This window comes from Parasteatoda tepidariorum, chromosome 3 (genome assembly GCF_043381705.1).
Source record: "Parasteatoda tepidariorum isolate YZ-2023 chromosome 3, CAS_Ptep_4.0, whole genome shotgun sequence".
Taxonomy (NCBI): domain Eukaryota; kingdom Metazoa; phylum Arthropoda; class Arachnida; order Araneae; family Theridiidae; genus Parasteatoda; species Parasteatoda tepidariorum.
Genome location: NC_092206.1, coordinates 46,605,313 through 46,627,950, shown reverse-complemented (window position 1 = coordinate 46,627,950; position 22,638 = coordinate 46,605,313). Strand labels below are relative to the sequence as shown.

The window sequence follows — 22,638 nt, the reverse complement described above, 5'->3', positions numbered from 1 at the left end:
GTTTTATTGGCAAGATGACATATTACCTGAAAACTATCTTCTTACAAGTGAATATTCATCATTTTATTAAAAGAAAGCACAAACTGTCTTTTAGGGAAAACTTCTACACAGGCGCACATTTCGCAGGGGGTGGAGCTTAGAAAGAGCGCAACAAATGGATGTAGTTCGCGTGTGGCGCTGTCAACTAAATGATTCTAAAAGAGCGGCAGTGGTTTTAGAACTGTAGCTCTTCTTGTATACTAGTACTTTACTTTCACTGGTTCAATACAAAGATACTACAAAGTATAACATTCTTGTGTTTGTTCCATAACTTTAATAGATCCTCTTTAACATTGGTTTTGTTAAATTGAAGATTGCATTGTCAAGCATTGATTAAGATAATAATTCTGAAGAATATCATGATCAAGTAGGATATGTTTATTTCAATTTAAACAAAATTAGCATTAGTTGCCTTGTTTGTTCCGATGTTTTATACCATTTTATAAATTAAATGGCTTATTTTACTTGTAAAAGTTCCACGCAACGAAGTGGATATATTTTCGTATTTGCTGTAGCATTTTTAATTTTGCATTTTGCAACTAAAATATTTATGTTTTGTTTTCAAGGTTCATGTAATTTTTTGAAAGATTTGTAGTTGCGTATACGTCCGTTAAAAATAGTATTTTTTGGAATGAATAAAAAAAAACAACTACGTATTATATTAATTCAGCGCATTGTTAATATAATTTTAAGCAGAAATTGCCTAAGTAAATAAAAAATTATAATAAAATAAAATAAAAATAAAATAAATATAAAAATAAAATAAATATAAAAATAAAAATAAAATAAAATGAAATAAAATAAAAATAAAAATAAAATAAAATAAAATAAAATAAAACAAAATAAAATAAAATAAAATAAAATAATGAAATAAAAATAAAATACATAAATAAATAAATTTAATTTGAAAACGTGGGGATTTCAGCTTGTTTCTAGAACAAACTGGTTGATTGGACTGGTTTCTAAAACAACAAAATGATTCTTAAAATGCTGCAGTGGTTTAGAACTGTAGCTCTTTTTATATACTAGCATTCTACTTTCATAGGTTTAATACAAAAGTAGTACATAGTATAACATTCTTGTGTTTGTTCGATAACTTTAACCGATTATCTCTAAAGTTGGTTTTGCTAAATTGAAGATTGTACTGTCAAGCATTTATTAAGATAATAACTCAGAAGAATATCATAATCAAGTAGAATATATTTATTTTAGTTTGAACGAAAAATGCATTATACTTTTCGTGTCTGTTCTGAGGCTTAGTATTATTTTATCAATGAAATTATTTATTTTATTTACAAAAGTTCCACCTTACAAATGGTTATGTTTTCGCATTTACTATACTATTTCAAATTTTAAATTTTGAAAGTAAAATATTTACGTTTCGTTTCCAAAGTTCATATAATTTTTTGATAAGTTTGTATTTTTGTATATGTGCTCCAAAAATAGTTTTTTTTTAGTAAATGAATTAAAAAAAGCTGTATTGTATTATTACAGCCCATACTCTAGATAATTTTAAACTAAATGTAATTTCTTATAGAAAATCAACAAAAAAATTTATTAAAAACTTATTCAAACACAGAGTGTTTTCAAATTGTCACTAGAGCAAACTGGTTCATTTAATGTATGCTCCATAGAAAATTATTATAAATGTCAAAATATATAATAAATAAATAAAAAAATAAACATAAGTGGGAAATTTTTTAATGTATTTTAAGTACTAGAAAGTTAACAAAAAATATCATTATATTTATTGAGATTTAACAGTTATAGTTTTATTCATTTTTAAGTGTATTAATATGGGGTGGTGTAAAACAGGAATTATTTTTAATAATAAAATAAAACTAAATAAAATAAAGTAAAGTAAAATAAAATAACTAAAAAATAAAATTAAATTAAATGAAAGAAAATAATTTTCAAATAGATATATTACAAATGTTTTTTGCAGATTATTAGAGAAATTTTGAAATAATAATTAGAGATATTATGCACAATCCCATATAAAATGCATTCTTAAATGTTTAAATAAGAGTCGATGTTAAACAGTTTTACCATTTAATTAAAATAATGACATCAATAGTACTTAATGCGACAATTAACTTTTAAGAAATGTTTGAGTTGAAAAGATGAAATAGTTTTGTTCATATTTAAAAACATATTTATTACGTTTTGTGAAAATTAAGAAAATTATTTCTCATTATTATATTGGTATTCATTGAAATTTAAAAAAAATGTTGTTACCTACTCTAATAAAAAGCCACTCATAAATTTGAAATTATCATTGCATATTTTTTGTTTATTATTTCCAATTTACATTTCAAGGGAAAAGGACAACAAAAACTTATGTCCAAGCAGGTATTTAATATTTATTACATGAAAATCAAGGAAGTTTATCTAGTATAATAAAATTGTAACTTTTAAAATGAGTTTACAAGTGATACGTTCTACGGAGTTTTTAGTATCGAAATTAATTAAATTAATTAAAATTTCTAGTAGTATAAGTGAATTTAGATAAATGTTTAGCATAAACTATTCAAATGCTAAAATAATTCAAATCAATAATTTAAAATCGATGTTAAAGCCAGAATTAAGAAATTTCCTTTTCAGGAAGCATTTTTTTTTTTATCAAATTGTATATTTTAAAAACTTTTCTCTCAATTTCTGAAATAATTTTCAGAATTATCAGAATTCAGAATTTATTCAAGCTTTAAAAGAAATGAAGTCAACAATATAATGTTTTTGTTAAATTATATCTAATTATTAACGATATGAAACTCACTTTTATTTTGATGAAAAGAAATTTTTTTAAAAGTAGGACTGCAAAATTCTGAATATTTTGGATTTGTGGCAGGCGGTGTTCATGATTTTAACCCACTGGCGGTTTAGCAATTGGGTAAAATTGAGAGACTGTTCCTCCCCTTTGCATTATTCCCCTATCTATTAACATGGAAAAACCGGTTTTGAAATGAAGAAGAGACTATAAGTTAAAATACGACTTTTTACATGCAGAACCGTTAGTGGGTTTTAAATAAAAATATATTATTATTTGAATAATTTCAAGTTGTTATAGAACTAACAATCCATTGCGGTAATTCTGACAGCCTTCTAAATAAATGGATTTGTTGAATTCATAAATATTCTTTCTACACTATTTCGAAAAAAGTAACTCGAAAAAACAGAGAATGCAAAGAGATTAATGTACTAAACGAAGAGCTTAAAAATATTCTAAATATATATTATTCTTGGTTCTATGTTTCATTTACTAGGAACACAAGAATTGTTTATCAAAGATAATGATAATTAACGAAACATTTTTGCTTGTTTAAAATAAATTTCTATTAAGTCATTTTTAACAAAGTGCTTGTCACAAAATTTGCTTATTAAAAAAATTCTTACAAAGTTGAAAAAAATTCTTCATTATTCTTAAAGTCACTGATTGTGAGTCTTTGAACTTAATTTATTTTTAAAAATTCTCCATTCGTAAAAAAATTCCATTTGTACAATTTAATGCTTTTCAAACTCTTCCATTGTTTTCATAATTCTTTAAAATATACGAATTTTTAATTTAAATTTTATAAAATGTTAAAACTAAGATAAATTAACAATTCATAAGTAACTGATGATAATAAATTAATAATAAATTAATAATAACTAATAATAATAAATTAATAACTAAGATAATTAATAATGTTGTGGATAAAGTTTTTCATTATCCACAACAAGCATTATTATGGTATGCATTATTCTAGTTTACTTAAACATAAAGAAGATAAATAATTTTAATCACTTATTTTAGCTAGTAAAAATTTTTTTTTCAGTAGTTAACGCAAATTTGATTTTTATGTATTAGCAATTTATTTAAATTTATAATGAAAAATTACTCTACACATGCTTAAAACTTTGATGTAATTTGAATTAATTTTTTTTTTAAATCAGACATATTTGAGATAATTAATAATGCAAACTTCCTCCGTGGAGTTCGCTTTAATAAAATATGATTTAATTGAAATTAATGTAAGTAAAGTTTCTGAATCCAAAAGCAGATAATTTGAACTTAAAAATATGAATTACGTTTAATGCATTGTTAATTGCTTAATGTATATGCTTAATGTACATCAATTATAAATTTATGAAAAAGGAAAAAAAAGTTTACTTACTAGGTATTTGATATGAGAGCATTTTATACAATCTAAATATTTTATGTTAAATATAATAAGCTATTAGGCATCAAATTTTGCAATATTAGCTGAAATTTGTTTTTTTTATTCATGGCAATTTTACACTACCTAAATTTACTTGAATTACTTTTTAGTTATAAAAATACACAAAGAAGATAAATTATTACGTTTATGGAACAGTTGATAAAAACTATTGTTTTTTATGTATAAAATTTGAGATAAAAATATTCTTGTCAATTTTTTCGTGTTATAAAAATATTTGACGTCGGATGAAAAGTTATATCTTTTACGTTGACTAACTCACAGTTTCAATAATTATAAATTTTAAACACATGTTTGTTAAATAAAGATAAAACTGTAGAGTCAGTTTGCAAAAATGATATTGAGTGTACTTCATTCTGGTTATAAAGATATTTGCCCTCAAAGCTTACAGTTGTTGTTGAAAATTGGTATTTTTTATGCATGCTCCCTTTTTAATATTTGATCTTACTTCAATTACATTTTGATAATAAATTTTCATGAAAATCTATTTTCCCTTAAAAATCTTGCTTCATTATTGTACGACAATATCACAAATTCCAAATACCAAAAAAATTAAGAATAATTAGGGAAGTTTGAAAATAGGTAGCATAATTTTTTTAAAATAGATGTTCATTGTTGTATGACCATATCTCTAATTACAAATTCTAAAAGATGATGTTATATATTTTAAAACCTTCCTAATTATTCTTAAATTTTTAATAGTTCCCTTAAAATCGATTTTCATTGCTGTAAGACTATATCACTAATTTCAAATAACAAAAAAATGATGTTACATATTTTAAAACTTTTTTAATTATGTTTAACTCCCTGAAAGTTGCTTCAAAATCGATTTTCACGGCTGCATAACTATATAACTAATTCCAAATACTAAAAAGGTGATGTTATATATTTTTAAATTTTTTTGATGGCCCTTAACATATTTCCCGTAACATTAAATTCCCCTGCGCTGAAGCCTCATATCTATCTAACTCAAATTAATACTATAAAAATATAATTATTTTTAAAAACATCGGATTTATAATGTTTCTAATATGTTTATTATAAAACTAAAATTATTTTTCTGATAGAATATTTTGGTTTAATAACGTGATTATTTAAAAATTACGCAAATAAGTCACATTACAGAGTTAAAGACAATTATATGTAATGTGTTTTGAGAAATCTAAAAATATTAAGGCTACACAGTACCCTAAAATTCGCAAAAATATGCAAAAAAAAATTTTTGCATTTTTGGGTGGCTAATGTGGTTGGGAAGCAAGTTGAAAAATTTTGCATCTGAGATCTAATTAGTTTTAGAGATATTAGGATTTTTCCGAGTTGTGTCAGACTCACAATTTGACAAGCGAGGGGGCGTGGTTAGTTTCGTTTTCTTTTAAATCTAATTTTAAAACTTTTTTTTTCAAAAAAAGACTTATTTTATTTCGATGATTATTAATTTTCACTTTCTCCAAAAGTTATCAAATTTCACTTTCACTTCTAGAAGCATTGTTGTTTATTTATGTTCGGTGTTTGATGGATGCGTTCTAAAGTTGTGTTTTTACTAAATTTTTATTTATAAAAAGTCTTTTTTAAGACTAATATTTTTTAATTTATAAATACATTCGTAACAGAATATTTGTTATACTTGATTGACTGAATATTTATATAATTATGCTAGCTATTTCTTTAATCCTATTGCTTTGTTTGTCTAAACCAATGTTACGTGTATTTTAGCCGATACAGGTTACATATAAATTTTAAATGTGAAAAAATATAATACTATTAATATTCAAGTAAATTAGTGTTTTTGGACCAGCAATAAGTTTGTTTATAATATATTAAGAAAGTAGGACTGTACAAGCATTTTTAGTTTTGGTTTTATGGTTCTCTTTACTTTAAATGTCATTTTCTCAGACTTTCTTTTTTGTTGATGCCACTGTTTTCGATTCCCTAAGGCTTTTTTCCCTTTAAAGATAAAGCCTTGAAATTTTTTGTAGAAACTTTTATGTATATACAGACCAAAAGTTAGTATGGATTTCAGTGTGAGATGTATACATTTTTTTTAATAAAAATTTGAAGTTGGAGTTTTTAGAATTTTCGGGTTTTCCACGTGTTTAGTAACGATAAAAATAATTAAGATTCAACTAAGTATCAGAGCATCAAATCCATACTAACTTTTGTTCCTAATAATCTAAGATATTTATATTATTTAAAATAACTGAAAAATTTTGAAAATTAAAAAAGTTATAAAAATTTAAAAAAATCTTGAATTTTTTAAAAAATTTTAAATTTTTTAAATTGTGGTTTGTCGATTTCCCTTTTCTTTTTGAAAATCAGTTTAATAATATAATACAAATGAAAATCTATTATTACTTTTAATATTACTGGCCTTAAAAATTTTTTTTAAAAAAGGGTACCGTGTAGCCTTAAGAAAGGAAAATAAGGATAATACTCTTTCTGTCAAACAGCTTTGTGTTACTCTGTATTACGCAATAATACCACAATCTTTCTAATGAAAGAGAATTATTCTTTACTAAGGCTCCTATACTATCAGAGCTGACCTATCAAGCAATATTGGAGCAAACAGGTTCGCAAGTTAACGTTTTGCTAGTATTAGTTATGTTATGTGCTTATGCTAGCTCTTTGCTCCAAAAAAAATGATAAGTCGGCCTGTCTAATTCAGGGGCTCTATTCCTTACCAAGTAATAAATTATTCAATGTTGCGTAACCAAAGTTTTGCCCCAAACTTTATGAACTAAGTAAAGTAGAAAAATGCCATATTCTACTTTTGATATTGAATTTCAGTTTGTTTTCTCGTGCTTAATATATTTTATAAGATTTTATTTTTACTTAATGTTCAATTTGTATTTAATACTTAGTATTCAATTTGTTGTTTTTAAACCTTTTTTACTGTATTAAATTTTATGTCTTGACTGTGACTAAAATTGTTTGAACATAAACCAACAATTTGAAATTATAGGACATTAGATTATTTTTCCCATATTTCTTATAACTTGCTTACTGCTAATTATTATCATTAATTATTTTATTTCATTTCAAACATATTGAAAAGCTAGTTACATTTAATTACAAAACTACATTCATTTACAAAAAAAAGAAGAAAAAAAAACCAGTCAATATTTTTAATAGAAAGAAGGAAAATGTTATTGTATTGTTTTTTATAAGAATATAGTGAGTAAATGTTTCACAATCCATGAATTTTTCAAAATTTTCATATTTTGACACTTATTTGCGTAAAAAGATTTTTATTGTTTAAATCTCGAATTTTTAACTAAGATATTAAAACTATTTGATTGAGACTACTTAATCAAGATCTTGCTATTATGATCAAATTTGTAATGAATAGTATCCAAGCAATGCTGTATAGATAAAATTTTTTCATCATAAGCTTATAGAGAAGATTGAAGAACTGTAGATTTTTTTTGTTTTCTTTTCCGCGGCTTATTTTAATTAAATATTTTATCTTTTGTAATGATTCTACGCTAATTTAATCATACGAAGATCGATAATTTTGAGACCACTTTTTTTGTAAAATATCAATTGAGTAGTTTAAAATACCTCAAAAGTAATATGAATAATAGAAAAATACGCTATTCTACACATCTCAATAAAACATCCACAAAAATGAGCATAAATATAAAATAACGTGATATACATATGAAAACTTAGTACGTGATTCAAAGAATTTTTATGATTCTCTTGTTGAAGTGAATAATTTTCCCTTGAAGAAACATGCATAAAATATAGAAGTAACTGAAAAGAATATTTTTATGAGGATCATTGCACCTAAAAAAATAAAGAGTTAAAGCACATGCACGGCTGTCTGAGGTAAACTTTTCTGAAGAAAAACTATTCAAATCTTCACAGATGTGCTATTTATTTCTCTTTGTATTAAAGTACATGTATAATGGTAAGAGTTGCGAAAACATTTTTCCTTTGAAATTGTTGAATTAAAATGTTATTCCAAATAAATTTAGAGTTAAAAATAATAAATGGTGAAAAAATTATACATGTTATTCGTTAATTCAATTTATATTTTTAAAAAAATGAAAATAAAATTCTAAGATGTTTAACTGCTAGTTAAAGATGGGTAGTTAAAAATTTAAAATGTAAAAATAAAAATATAATTGTGTAAAATGTTGTGAAAAAATTAAGTTAAGCTATTTAATTAAATTCTAAGTATTTTTTTGCATGCAATTATCTTGAAATAAGCAAATTCTATATTTCATTAGAGTCGGTTAAATATGGATTGCTAAAGACTTAAAATGTAAAAACAGTAAATTAGTTCAATAGCTAATTTATCGGAACTAGATTCAAAAGAACAAAATTTTTAATACAATTGAATACAAATTTTTTTCCATGAAAATATTTTTCTCTGACTTAAATACCTTAATTAATGGTTGTCACTACTTACAGTTAGTTTGTTTTGTAAACTCTGAAACTTAAATAAGTTCAGTAATTCTGGCTGTTAGAAATCTATTATTATATAAAATAAAATGTAACGTAATTGTCCAGAAATTTCCGCTAAAATAGTTTTATTTGACTTAATAACTTAATTAATGGCTATCACTAACTAATATGTTAATTAGACCCAATCGTGGAATATACTTTTGCAACATTCATGAATAGCACTTTTATTATCATATGCTAAGAGTCTTCTTACGTTTATAGCAACTTTTTGCGAAAAACTCTGAAACTTAGACTTAAATTACATAATTCTGGGTATTAGGAATTTATTATTATGCGAAATAAAATGTAACGTAATTTAAATGCAATTTCTGTGAAAAATAGTTCTATTTGACTTAATACCATAATTGATGGTTATCACTAACTAATATGCTAATTCGCTCTAACGCTGCAACACTTTTGCAACATAAATGGATAGCTCATGTACTAAAAATTCTCTTATGATTATTGCAACTGCTTGTGAGAAACACAAGCTTAATAAATTGCTTAAATAAATTATGCAATTTTGACTAATAGGAATTTATTATTTTACAAATGAAACGTAATTTGTACCGAAATTTCTTTAGATTTTATCATTAAGCGTGTGTTGAGGTTTATGGGTAAGACTACAGTTAAAAGATTAAGAACAGTTAATGGAGATAGGAGAAGATTTCTATTAAAGTATGGATTACGTAACAAACTTTTATTCCATGAAATTTTTGTTAAAAGATAGCGTGATAAATAGGGAAGCAATCAAAACAATTTTACACGAAAATAATTGACTAGTATGCTATCTAAATCGGCTTAAACGGAATCCCGTAACGTTTACATATCTTTACAATGCTTCATGGCAAGAAGCGGTCATTATTTTAAATATGTTTTCGATGCCGCAATGTTAGAAAATGATATTCATTGGGTTTAAACTTGATTTTGATTACAAAAATATTGGAAAACTACGGATATCTTTTTGTTCCAACTTTTACACTACGGGTATTATAGAAAGAAAATCAAAGAAGTTTTGGTGCAATACTGTTAGGTTTTTATGACATTAGATGATAAGAGAATAAGTTTATAGATATTTGTATCAATCTCTTAATTTTTTTAAAACTTATTCATGAGTGATTGGGTAATTTAAATTAAAGAATAATACAATGAGAAGACATCAAGCACACTTTCAATAGTTGTTATAAAAACTTTATCTACTGATTCTTTTTGATTTTTATTGCTCTTGATTTTTACCGTTGTTTTCTTCTTGATTTTTATCGTTTAATTACTACCATGAATTCTATTGTTCGAATCTCGAATTTGTAACTAAGATATTTAAATTGCTTATATGAGACTGTCCATAAATTTATGGTTTTGTGATTCAAAAACTGATTTTTTAAAATTAAATAAGCATTTTTAAATACATTTACATATAATTTTTAAGAAAGAATACAGGTAAATGAAGAAATGTTAAGAATGAACGTGAAAAGAAAACCTTTTAAATTAAAATGGCGAAGAAGATTTATGAGATTGGAACAATAAATAACAATTTGTCACAAAGAATATTTAATATCTATATTATATAAAACGCTAATACGTATGTATCAATAAAACTGATGATATTTCTTTTCTCGCGTTGGCAACAGTTTTCATTTTTAATTGATAGGCTTCGGAGTGCAAGAGCACGTAGTGAGCATCATATGTCTAATCGGGTGAATTCTCACCGAATTATCAAAAAAATTCTCACAAAATTATCTTCATCGAAACCAATGCTTTACATCCGGCGTTCAGTACTGTTTCATATTGTTTTACAACACATGGTTTTAGCCCTTTGGTGAGAAAGACTTTAAAACAAAACTTACAACAGTTACTTTTCTCAACAACTGAAATTTAGAATAGCGTGATTAAAAAAAAATGTGAACTGTTCGCAATTTCAAATTAATATTGAAATGCACAGGTTTAGAATTTGCTACAGGGAAAAGTTTTCGGAACTTCAGTGTTCAAAAAGGTATACAAAAGCTAGACGTTAAGAACGTATCCAATGAGCGAGTAAAGCGAGCATCGGATTGCTAAGCAATCCGAAATGAACTGCGAAGGCAGTTCCGGGGATTGGTGAGCACCAGCGAGCAGGGGGCGAAGCCTCCTAGTATATATATNTTATATATATATATATATATATGCTGTGTTATGTATGACAAAGCGTAACATTCGAGGGTACAGTAATTTTCTATATAGGAAAAATAGGAAAGGAAAGGTGAGTGTTAAAAATTGTGTTAAAAATTATTATACGTTTTTCATAGGTTCCAGTTTTAAAATTTGAAAACATATTTCACCATCTTACTTTCTTCCTATGTTGCTGAATGAAAAGCTTAAAGTAAATAGAGAACCATATTTTTAGAGCAAATAATGGGGACGCAACGCAGTGATAAAGAAAGTAAAACAGCAGTATACAAATAACTGTACCTTCTTGACTAACTGGAATATAAAAGCTGTCGACACTTCGAAAACATTTAGAACTTAGAAAGTGTTATTTTCTTGCACTATACTATTCTACTTCTGCTTTTCTTACACTCTCTTTTTTATACTATAAACATCATATCAGCACTTTAAAATATTAGAAACGTATTTGCAGAAAAACATGTGTGATTTAATTTCATTTAGAGAAGAACAAATAATTTTAGGTTTCTAAAATGTTTCAAGACATGTTTGTACATTTTAAAAGTATATTTTTTAAAAATTTATCAGCGTTTTTTCTGGCTTCATTTATGTTGAGTGAGTATCTCTTAGAAACATGGAATAAATTATTATATTTTAGTAATTAATGAATTAGTAAGAGGTTTTTAGCTACCCAAATAGGAAACACACAAAAAAATATCATAATAGGAAATGCAAAATTTGAAATATTTTCTTTACCAAGTAATTTAAAATTATAATCAATACTTAGATGATTTTTATTATTTTTTAAGCATTAAAGAACAATAAGCTTAAAAATAAGTGTGCGAACGTGTTTTCGTCCTTTTAGGAAAATCATTTTCAATACCATTTCTTATTTTTCATCGTCATCCTTTGCAACCATTGTCTTAGTTTTATTAGCGTGCAATTTTTGCATACTTTATTTTTGTTTTCCAATCTAAAATCATAAAAAAATTTAATCTTTATTTATTCATAAACAAACAATTCAACTTTCGGTTTATTTTCAACGAATTTGAAAATGCAAGGATTACCAAAGATTTGAAGGGAATTTCAAACATATTTATTATATATATTTCTTTTTTCAAAAACATTGCATTAATATCATTACGAAAAGTGGTTTAAGAACTTCTGATTTAAAGAACTAATAGTTATCTAACACATTAAATGTTTTGGATAAAGAAAAAATTTTGATTACAATTGCAGAAAGATTTCGAATATATGAAAGCTTATAGTAGCTAGAGAGAAAGATATGAAAATATATCTAGGTTGTTTTGATTGCCATTGAATGTTATTTTACGAAGGATATTAAAATCGTATGAAATGTTTTTTCTTGTCTTTGATCACATATCATGGACATATGTTTGGAATATAATCGAAGTTCTAAACGGATTTCTTTCAAATTTTAATGGATGATTTATAACCTAATTCATTCCACTATTTTTTTCTGAGAAATAAATGCAGTGTAGTTTCCCCGCTCTTAATAGCTCAAATGTGGTACTTGGTTTTTTAAAAGATAATTCTCAGATATTAAAAAAATTCCCAAAGTTCCCGAATTAACATGAACATTAGGGGAGAGTGGGGTGAATTGTAACAGGGTACGATTGTAACAGAGCAAAAATTTCGAGTGTCGGGTTCTAGATTTGGTTCCTAGGTGGCGCACAAGGTGTATTTAATAAATCNTTTACGAAGGATATTAAAATCGTATGAAATGTTTTTTCTTGTCTTTGATCACATATCATGGACATATGTTTGGAATATAATCGAAGTTCTAAACGGATTTCTTTCAAATTTTAATGGATGATTTATAACCTAATTCATTCCACTATTTTTTTCTGACAAATAAATGCAGTGTAGTTTCCCCGCTCTTAATATCTCAAATGTGGTACTTGGTTTTTTAAAAGATAATTTTCAGATATTAAAAAAATTCCCAAAGTTCCCGAATTAACATGAACATTACTCATTTGATGCTTAGAAGAAACTTGAATGATTGACACCAAACTGATTAACATCAAACTAATGATTAAAAACTAAACTAATGATTAACATCAATTCAAAACTATATGAACAAAAGTGTATTGTATTGTTTTTTGTGTATTGTGTTTTATAAATGACTGTTTATAAAACAAAACACGAAAATAAGGTAAATAAATTATAGAAATAAAATTCATAAATTATATTGTTTTTTAGTTTAGGTATATACTGGGTCTGCCTTAGCTGGTGTGCTTAAATATTTTTTATTTCACTTTATAACTGGCTTCGCACGCAAATGAATTTTAGATTTGACATTATCATTTTGCGTACCCCGTATCAGTTGTAATCCTTAATCTAATTCAGAAGACATAGATAATTTTGCACGGTAAAAAATTCTGGATCAAATTACGATAAAAAGAACTGGATTTTTTTACTGTAAGATTAATTTTTACCGGAAAATGTTACGGAACGAAAAAATCTAATATACTGTAATTATTATCGTAATAATTACTGTAAAATTACTGAATAACTCTAATGAATTAAATATTACTGTAAAAAATACAGTATAATATTTTACAGCAAAAATGGAATTTACGAATTGATGCATCCAAGTGATGGTACTTTATACTATAATTTGATTCGGAATTATTATAGTGAAGATAAAGCATCAAGTCAAACTTGTCTGCATAGGGAGAATTTTGATAAAAATAAAGTGCATTTGCGTTACATGGTGAGTTAAACAACATAAATATCTCGTAGTTAGAGTAATTACAAGTGGATTCCAACCCATTATTCCTTTTCCACTTGCAAAACTTTGCATTAATAGTATGATCTGTGTGAGCCGGGAAAGTTTTTAAATTAACCAGGTATAATCAGGATTCAAACTTAGATTGTCTTATTGGGAAGCAAGCCCTCTATTCTTGGAACTATCCCGGAAAATACTTGCCTTAATTGCACCAATAAGATTACTAATTTTTTAATTTTATATTTCATACAAGTTTTCATATAAGTTTTCATTATTGTAATGGAAGAGGCAAAATTATGGAAGTCGTAAAATAAGGCAAATATTTGTATATTGTGGAATTTTTCTTTGCTGTCAATATTAATTTGTTTTTATGTTATGAAATGCATTTAAATTTCGTCAAAAGAACTGGGGCTTTTTTAATTAAAAATGTATGAAATATTTGGTGCAATATCTTAGAACTCTAAGTGGGTATGTGTATTGCAAAATAGTATATGATGTTTGTAAAGCATATCACATAAACTGTTGCTGCTAGTGCGCACATTTTGATGTCTTTAATATTTTTACTATTACTGTAACTAAGATCGAAGTGCTACGCATTAAATATCCTAAATAAGATTATTAAACTATTCTAACTTAAAAAAAAGATTTATCAACAGAGAAATAACAAAATAAAATAGAATTTTTTCTAAACTTGAATGAGCTTTTTACATTTAATAACATAAAAGTATTATCGGAAGTACTAAATTTAAAAGAAAATTAGATTATGAGTCATATGTCAATAATAGACATTTCTATTATAGAGATAAATGGTAAGATAACTTTTTTTTTACCTGTCTTACGAATTTGTTCTATAACATGTTGATGTTTTTGTGAAAAGGAGACACCAATTTAGTTGATACTAATTCCTTTCCAAAAGCGCAATGTTCTTTATCAAATGATAGAGTAAACAGAAAATCTCAACAGTTAAAAGAAAAAGCAGCATTAAAATGTTATTGAATTGTTAGAAAGGCATTTTGTTTCTAGTTACAGTTCAAATAAAAAAAATCATTTAAAGTAACAAGGAAATTTTATGAAAATTGTATTGTTTAAAAGTAACTTTACACCCTAAAAAAATCAATCAAATTACGGTATAAATTACCAGCACTTTGGTGTATCATCCGTAAAATCCATTTTACTGTAAAATCCATTTTTATCGTAAAGTATTATACCGTATTTTTAACAGCAATATCTATTTAATTAAAGTTATTCAATGGTTGTACGGTATTTATTACTGTAAAAATTATGGTATGCTAGATTTCTTTGTTACGTAATATGTTCCGGTAAAAATGGATTTAACGTTATTAAGTACCCAGAATGTCTGTACTTTTAATTGCAATATTATCAAGAATTTTCGACACTGTAGGCATGAAAGAGTAAAATAATTTTAAAATTGAACAGATAAATTAGTTAAGTTAGAATATTTTGAGCTAGAATATTTTAACTCGTGCAAAATTTGAAATTAGAAATTCTTCAGGAAAATATCAAAAATGAAAATATTAAAAAGCAATAAAATTTTTAATTAATTAAGAAGTTTAATTACAAAATTATAAATAACAGAAACTATTGTTTTCCACAGCAGTATTAAAGTTTATAAATTTGTAATATTTGTTTGATGCTTAGAATTCAATAGTTTTTCAAAAAGCTTAGTCTCAGAGGATTAAACATTTATTCTTCTAATTGTTTATAATATCTCCTCTTTTATGTTTAACTTATGAGCAAGTAAAACTGAAACTGACTGATTGTTGTTTATAAAGTAAGAGTTTATAAATAAAGTATTGCGTGCTTTGTTAATGTGAGACAACAATGTGCATACGTTCGTGGTATTTGCTGGCACTGAATTCGTTATATTTTCTTGTTGCCTGGTTCCAAAAACCGATTTTTTCAAACACAAAAAAGCTTTAAAATTTTATGAATGCTTTTTCTTTTATGTAGTAGGAAAAAGAATTTGATATAACAAATGTCGTAACAAGTAATAAAATTGAATCAATACTTTGAAGTTTGAAACGCAATTCAGGTGACTCTCACAATTTTTTTTAATTATTGCATTAGATTTTAAATAGAATGCAGTTTTATGGTTGTATTTATATGGAAACATTTATCATGGAATTTTTGCTGATTCAGACAAGTAAAATTATGAAATTTTCTGTTCAGAATTCATTTTATGATAATTTTCGATTTTCTAGTAAAACAAAAATTGAAAAAATTAAATCATTACTGCATAGTGTTGATCATCTAGTACACTATTAAAGGTAACATTAATAAAAAATGAGAAGATCCAAGTATCAAGGTTAGTTTTATATGTACAGTGCTGAAAAAGAAGTTAGAGTTTAAATGTTTCGCAGTTTTAAATGTGTAATAATAAGAAGTACAATTTTTAAAATCAGAATTTTCCGTAAACCGTTACTACATTAAAGGGAAAATTACCAAATGAATGGCTTAAATACCGTAGTTTTGGTATTATTGCCAGAATTATGGTTCTCTTTTACCAGAAATTTCAATACCATACAGTCAGCAAATTTACTAAAAACGTTTTTCTCCGTGTAAAATCATTTTTAGTGTGTCTCAAAATAATGTCTCTACGTACTCTACGCATAATGTTTTTAATTAAATAGAATTTTTAATTTATAAATGCAATTTAAATTTATGTACAAACATTTGCAATAGCGTTTTAAAAATCGTGATTTTGCTAAATTTTCAGTGCAAATAAAATCATATTTAGTGCATCTGAAATTAAAGTTTCCAGTAACTTTAAAGCAAAATATCTTTAATTAATTTAAATTTTTAGTTTATTTGTCCAATTTTATTTTATATATAAACATTTGTAATTGCGTTTAAAAAATTTCAATTTTGCTTGAAAAAAGTTTTAAGGACTCTACTTATACTTTTACTTTTTTTATTTATACTTTTACTACTACTTTTTTTCCCTACTTATTAAAATTATCAGGGATTGTGGGTCTCTCTCTCTCTCTAATCTGCCAGTCTCTTTTTACTCCAGTACTGGAAATTTTTGTCCCCGATATTAAAAATCGTTTAAAAATTTAAATTTCATTAAGTCATTTCAAGAGGAATTTATTTTTCCTATTGTTTCTGCATACAATATTGTTAAATATAAAGCTGCAAGCAATTCTTTTTTTTTAATTTTTAAATGATAATATTAGTTGTGTTTGTTCTCTTACAACTAAGTTTAATCAAAATAAACGACTTTAATTTTTTTTATGGCTAATTATTTTGTATTTGTTGTGTAAAGCATACTTATCAAGAGGCAAGTGGGAACATTGAAATTATTATCTATGTCACACTCTTATGATATAAAAATCTAAAGATAGAACCATGTCTTCACAAATAAAATATTTAACGTAATTTGGTGAAGTTTCAGTTAAAAATTACCATAACGTTTAACCAATAAAATATTGATAGAATGGGAATGAAGTGAATGAATATTAAGAACTGACGTATTGGATTGACATATTGTATTTGCTGGTTAACATTATAAATATTTGCGATTTAAAATTTTATTTTTTAAAATATTAAAGTATATGTAAAGTATGCATTAGTGAAAATGTCAAAGTTTAAAATATAAGGAAAGGAACTGATTTTTTTAAAAAAATTTAAAATTTAAAAAAGATTGGGTATCAAAAAATCTTAATTTAGGTTTTTTATTAAATTGCAACATGAAAATTTAATAACTTTTAGTTGATGCATTGAAGCTATGACTCTCAAGACTGATAATAATAGGTGTGCAAGTAATATTTAAATATTTTGGAATAAAAAATAAACATATACTTTTAGTCAATATCAGTAACCGTCCATTTCGTCACTGGGTTAAAACAAAAACATTTGTCCATTTTTTCCTCTTTGAAATAATTGTTAATAATTAATGTAAGGAACTATTCAAATATGAGTAAATGCATATAGTTGTAAATATTTTAAAGATACTAAATATTTGAATATTACTAAATCATTAAATATTACTAAATATTTAACTATTACTAAATATATAACTATTACTAAATATATAACTATTACTTAACATTTACATATTGCTAAAAATAAATAAATAAATATTCTTCAATTAGTTGTAACAAAAATTACATAGAATAATTAAGTCTGAATGGAGATCTTGCTACGAGAAAAACGCGTTTAAGAAGCGTCATTTGTGTCATTTTTTCTGATTTCGATTGCTTCTTTTAAAAAATACTCTATAAAATAATGAGGCCTATACTAGTCTGGTTTTATTTTTAACAAAGTGGAAAAATATTTTTACTATTTTAGAGTTTTACTAATTTAGAATTTTTAGAATTTTAAATGTTTCATATGAATAAATCACTGTATCTTAATTAAAATTATATCCTTTCCCATGTCTTTATTTTTTACGAATGTATTTAAAAATTTAGCAGCTTTACTTTATGACAGAAGTTGAGTTTTTTTGCAATTTAGACCTACAGAAAAGTGAGATAATTGTCACTTTCTTTTCGGAATTCAGCTATTATTAAATTTGTCAGTCTCACACATTGTGTTTTCTTATATCAAACCAACAGGCATAAATACTAATTAGTCTAATGGCTTCGAGCAACCAAGATTATGAAAGATTCAAAGTTTTCTAGCTTGAGTTTTTTAAATTTCAAACAATCGTGAAAACATCATTTACCTTGTTTTAATATTCATTAAATTACCATGTTTTCGTTATATTGAAACAATAATGACTGAAATACATTAATATTTTTAATTTTTTTAAATTACATTAATGAGAGAAAAATTATTCTCGCTTTAAGGATGATACTTTTAATAAGGTAAGGAAATAAAACAAATTGATATTATTTATTCGAAACAGAAATAATTTTTTCAAATCCACTTAATCAGAGAGCTGAATTTCAATCACTTTATAAGTCTCTTTCATAATTAAGACATAATAAATTATTTATATAAGAAAACTAATAATGACGGTTCAAAATTAAAATAAACATTCAATTACGATTCTTTAGTATTAATATTAAACGTAATTTCCCTGAAAACTAATACTAAATAAGTACTAATTTAGTAAGAAATGAAGTTTGGAAATTGTTTTTATGAACTGTAATTAAATTAGATTCTTTGGATAAGTTTTATTGAAAATGTTTTATTTGTTAAGTTAAAAGTTTCTTCAATTCAACAACTGTATATGTGTTTGTCTTAGTTTTCTTTGATTTTTCTAGTTTATGTATTTTTTTTCTATGCTTAAAAATGATGGATTTTGACTTTTAGGTCGGTATTATAGTATCCATAATTTTTATTTTTTATACTTGCTTAAATTAGGCATTGGAAGAAGATCTCATATTTTATTATTTAAGCCTCAGTTATGAGATAATGACACGCATTTTTGTTTCGAGATTTTAAATAATAAGTAGTTTATACAAGAAAAAAAAGTATGGTCAAAACTATCAGAATATGGTAAGATTTACCGTGTTTCTGGCTCTATGAAAACACTAAAAAGCTCGATAATTATTACCGAATAGCTTTGGTAATGATTCTGGTAAAATCAACAATAAAATGGGGCTTATTAATTGTGATAAAAATTTAATAAATGTAGTGAGCCTCATTTATGAGATAATGACATGCATTTGTGTTTTGAGATTTTAAGTAATAAATAGTTCATGCAAGAAAAAAAAGTATGGTCAAAACTATCAGAATATGGTAAGATTTACCGTGTTTCTGGCTCTATGAAAACATTAAAAGGCTCGATAATTATTACCGAAGAGCTTTAGTAATGATTCTGGTAAAATCAACAATAAAATAGGGCTTATTAATTGTGATAAAATTTAATAAATCTGGTAAAATGTAATAATATTATCTTAATAATGGTATAAATATGGTACCATTTATTTGGTTAAATTTACTTTTCAGTTTTGTATTGTTTACTAAATATGTGGTTCTAAGAATTAAAAAGTTTGAAAACGAGAATTCCTGCTAAACCATTTCTATATGAACGGAAAAATTACCAAATGAATGGTTTACCGTGTATATTGGTTTTATTAACCAGAATTATGTTTTTTATACCAGAAATGTCATTGCCATACAATGCGTTAATTTTACCAGAATTCTTTTCTCCGTGTGTCCTGAACGTTATACTCAGTGAGGGGATGATATTCAAAACAGAATTAATGGATGTGGATTTTAAAACAGAATCAATAGAACAATCAACAGAATTATGACAAACACTGTATCATCTTGATAAACAAAAAATATCTTTAAGCTATGTTGCTTCAAATTTGCAACAAACTCTTTCGGTTTAAGTTATTATTTAAAAAGATAAATGAATATTACATAAAAATATTTAATTTTATGTTTATTATTACGTGCCAACAACATAATTTTTAATTAAGTCGGTTTTATTATAAGCTTCATTGTAAGGAAAAGTAAGAAACATTATCGATTAAGAAACACAAATAATATTTTTGAATTTTAATGAGGGTTATTAAGGTTTTGCTTTCTGCTTATTTGCTCTAAATTCATGGAAAACATTAGTTTGCCTTGAATTCTAATTTAATTTATTTATTTTAATATATAGTTTAAGTAGAATTCCTTCGTTTTGTTTTATTTATTCATACATTACTATTTTTTGCAAATTATAAATTGATATTATTGATTAAACAATATGCATTATCAAGAACAAAATGCAACTTAGTATTACTTCCGGAGCTTCTTTGTCAGTTCTATAATAAATGTAAATGCAAAGAATAAAAAACTTTTGAATTTTAAGTACATAGTTGTCGACAGTCACCTTAAAAGGGAAGCATTTTTAAGAGTTAAAAAACTATTTTTTTCGTGACTGCAAAACTATATTCAGTTTTCTAATTGAATTAGATAATTAGATTAATGTTAATTTATTCAAATTCGAATAATAATGTGTGTGCAAGTCAATATTTTCCCATTATTTTTCTCAAATAAATCTGTTTCTCATGAAGCTGGATTAAAATTAAATCAAGGTAATAAAGAAAAATGCATTTTAGGTCTTGAATTTTGACGCGTTATTGCATTTTAATGAAGCGATTAATTGAAAAACATATTCCATATTTACTATTTAAAATTCATATTACTTTGAATTAAACTACAATTCACTCTCTTTAAAAATTGCTGTATACTGGGTGTGAAAAAGCAAAAAAACTGTTGAATATCTCGAAAAATATGTATCAGAACGAAAAAATGAAAAACACATTTATTAATTTTTAAAACTATTCAAAGATGGCACCCACATCCGCTAGGAGTAGAAGAAAACAACATTTAAAAGTAAACCCTCATTTTTATAGCAGATTTGGATTCTTCAGAAAAATTAATCCAATTGGAAAGTTTATGCATTTTGCTTTACTGATGGGCTGTAACTAATAAAGGTACAAAATTTTGGGCGCTTCATCTGTAAAATCAATTTTTTGCCGTAAAATATTATACCGTAATTTTTACAGTAATATTTATTTGTTCCATAACAATTTCCGGCAAAGATAGATTTTACAGTAAAAAGTATCGGCACCCTGAGTGTCGATTGGGTATACTTTACTATAATTTGATTTAGAATTTTTTACAGCCTACAAACTGTTTAAAACGGCAATTTCTCGAAGCCCATGGATGAAGAGCATTAAAATAGACACATTTCAATATTTTTCTCCATTTTTTTCGAAATAAAGAAATTTCAAAGCATTTCTTCTTCATTTTTTTTTTTACAATCTGATGGGTATCAAAATATTGCTGTTTTACTTAAGCTTGTACCTAATTTTAATTGTTGTTGGTTACAGGTAAGAAAAATACTCAGACCTATTTTATTTTATTTTATAAGCATAGTAGAACAGCTGACCCATTTATCAGTTTACGACTAGCAATGTTCAACGCCGTAGGCGTGTAATTTTGAACCCAATCCAGAAGATAAGGAAACTCCTGGATCAAGTATTGGAAGAAAGTTTCCTTCTTGGAGGACTTTTTGATAGACCTAACCCACATTTGGGTTACATGGAGAAGACTAACTTATGATCCATCTACCACTGAAGATATTTTACGTCAGCGCTTAGTTGAATTGGGTTAACTTTTCCGAATTCAAATTTGCAATAAATAATAGAAATTCATGTTTAAGATTCCAAAGTTACCTTCCCATGCTGAGGGGTAGGATGAAAGAGAGTTAGTATATTTGAACAGTTTTTAAAAATTAAGGAATGCATCAATTTTCATTTTTTCAACTGATTTGACCATTTCCATACTATTTTGAATCTAGTATATAGCACTTATCACATTAATGTTACAAAAGTTTTCAAATAATACGCTTATACTTATCTGAAGAATTTTGACAATGATATAAAGAGGAGAAATTAAAAGAACCAATATTAAAATAAAAATAATAATAGTTTAATAACTATTTTTTAATTTTTTTTAACAAGACTTTAAACTTTCGACATATTTTAAAACAGCTGTCCATTTTATCTTGACTATAGTTATAATTAATAATAAATGCTAATGTGCTAATGGTTAATAATTTCGGTTATATGACGCTTCACTGCTAAAGTTTTTAGTTTCATTAACGCAAGCCTCATTTATTCACTGTTTCAAACTGACAAAATTAATAAATAATTGCAGTTATTATTTTTTTTCTACTTTCTATTTTAAAAATTCATTAAATCAGCTTTTATTAAAGACATCCCTTCTCTTCGCCATCTTATGTAGAATAATGATAAAAAACGACGCAGTGTAAATTTGAAAACACGTTTTTACATTTAGGCATTCCATAAATGATTATAAAAACTAAAGATATAGCTACTTAAAGTAAATAGCAAAATATTTTTTACCTTCTCCAACAATAAACTTTGTCGTAACTACAATTTTCTAAAATAGGTACGTTAAATTAATTTAAATATTTAAAAATAAGGTAAGATAAAAATTTTTTTTTTGAAAAATTATATTGGTTCTACAAATTAGACTTAGACTATTAACAGTTTATATATATATATATATATATATATAAGTCCATTTTCATGCTGTTGATAACAG

General features: G+C 25.2%; 1 protein-coding gene across 2 annotated transcripts in view; it reads left to right on the top strand.

Moving 5' to 3' along the window:
- Positions 1-215: 215 nt before the first annotated feature.
- The window catches only part of LOC107450130 (uncharacterized), a 91,012-nt gene continuing 68,589 nt past the window's right edge, over positions 216-22,638 (top strand). Inside the window, exon 1 of one of the 2 annotated variants that reach the window (XM_043050223.2) lies at positions 216-406. In XM_043050223.2, the coding sequence (XP_042906157.1) occupies positions 399-406 (8 nt within the window). In that variant the 5' untranslated portion in view covers positions 216-398. The remainder of the gene's footprint in view (positions 407-22,638) is intronic. The other variant, XM_016065868.4, reaches the window with a different exon arrangement.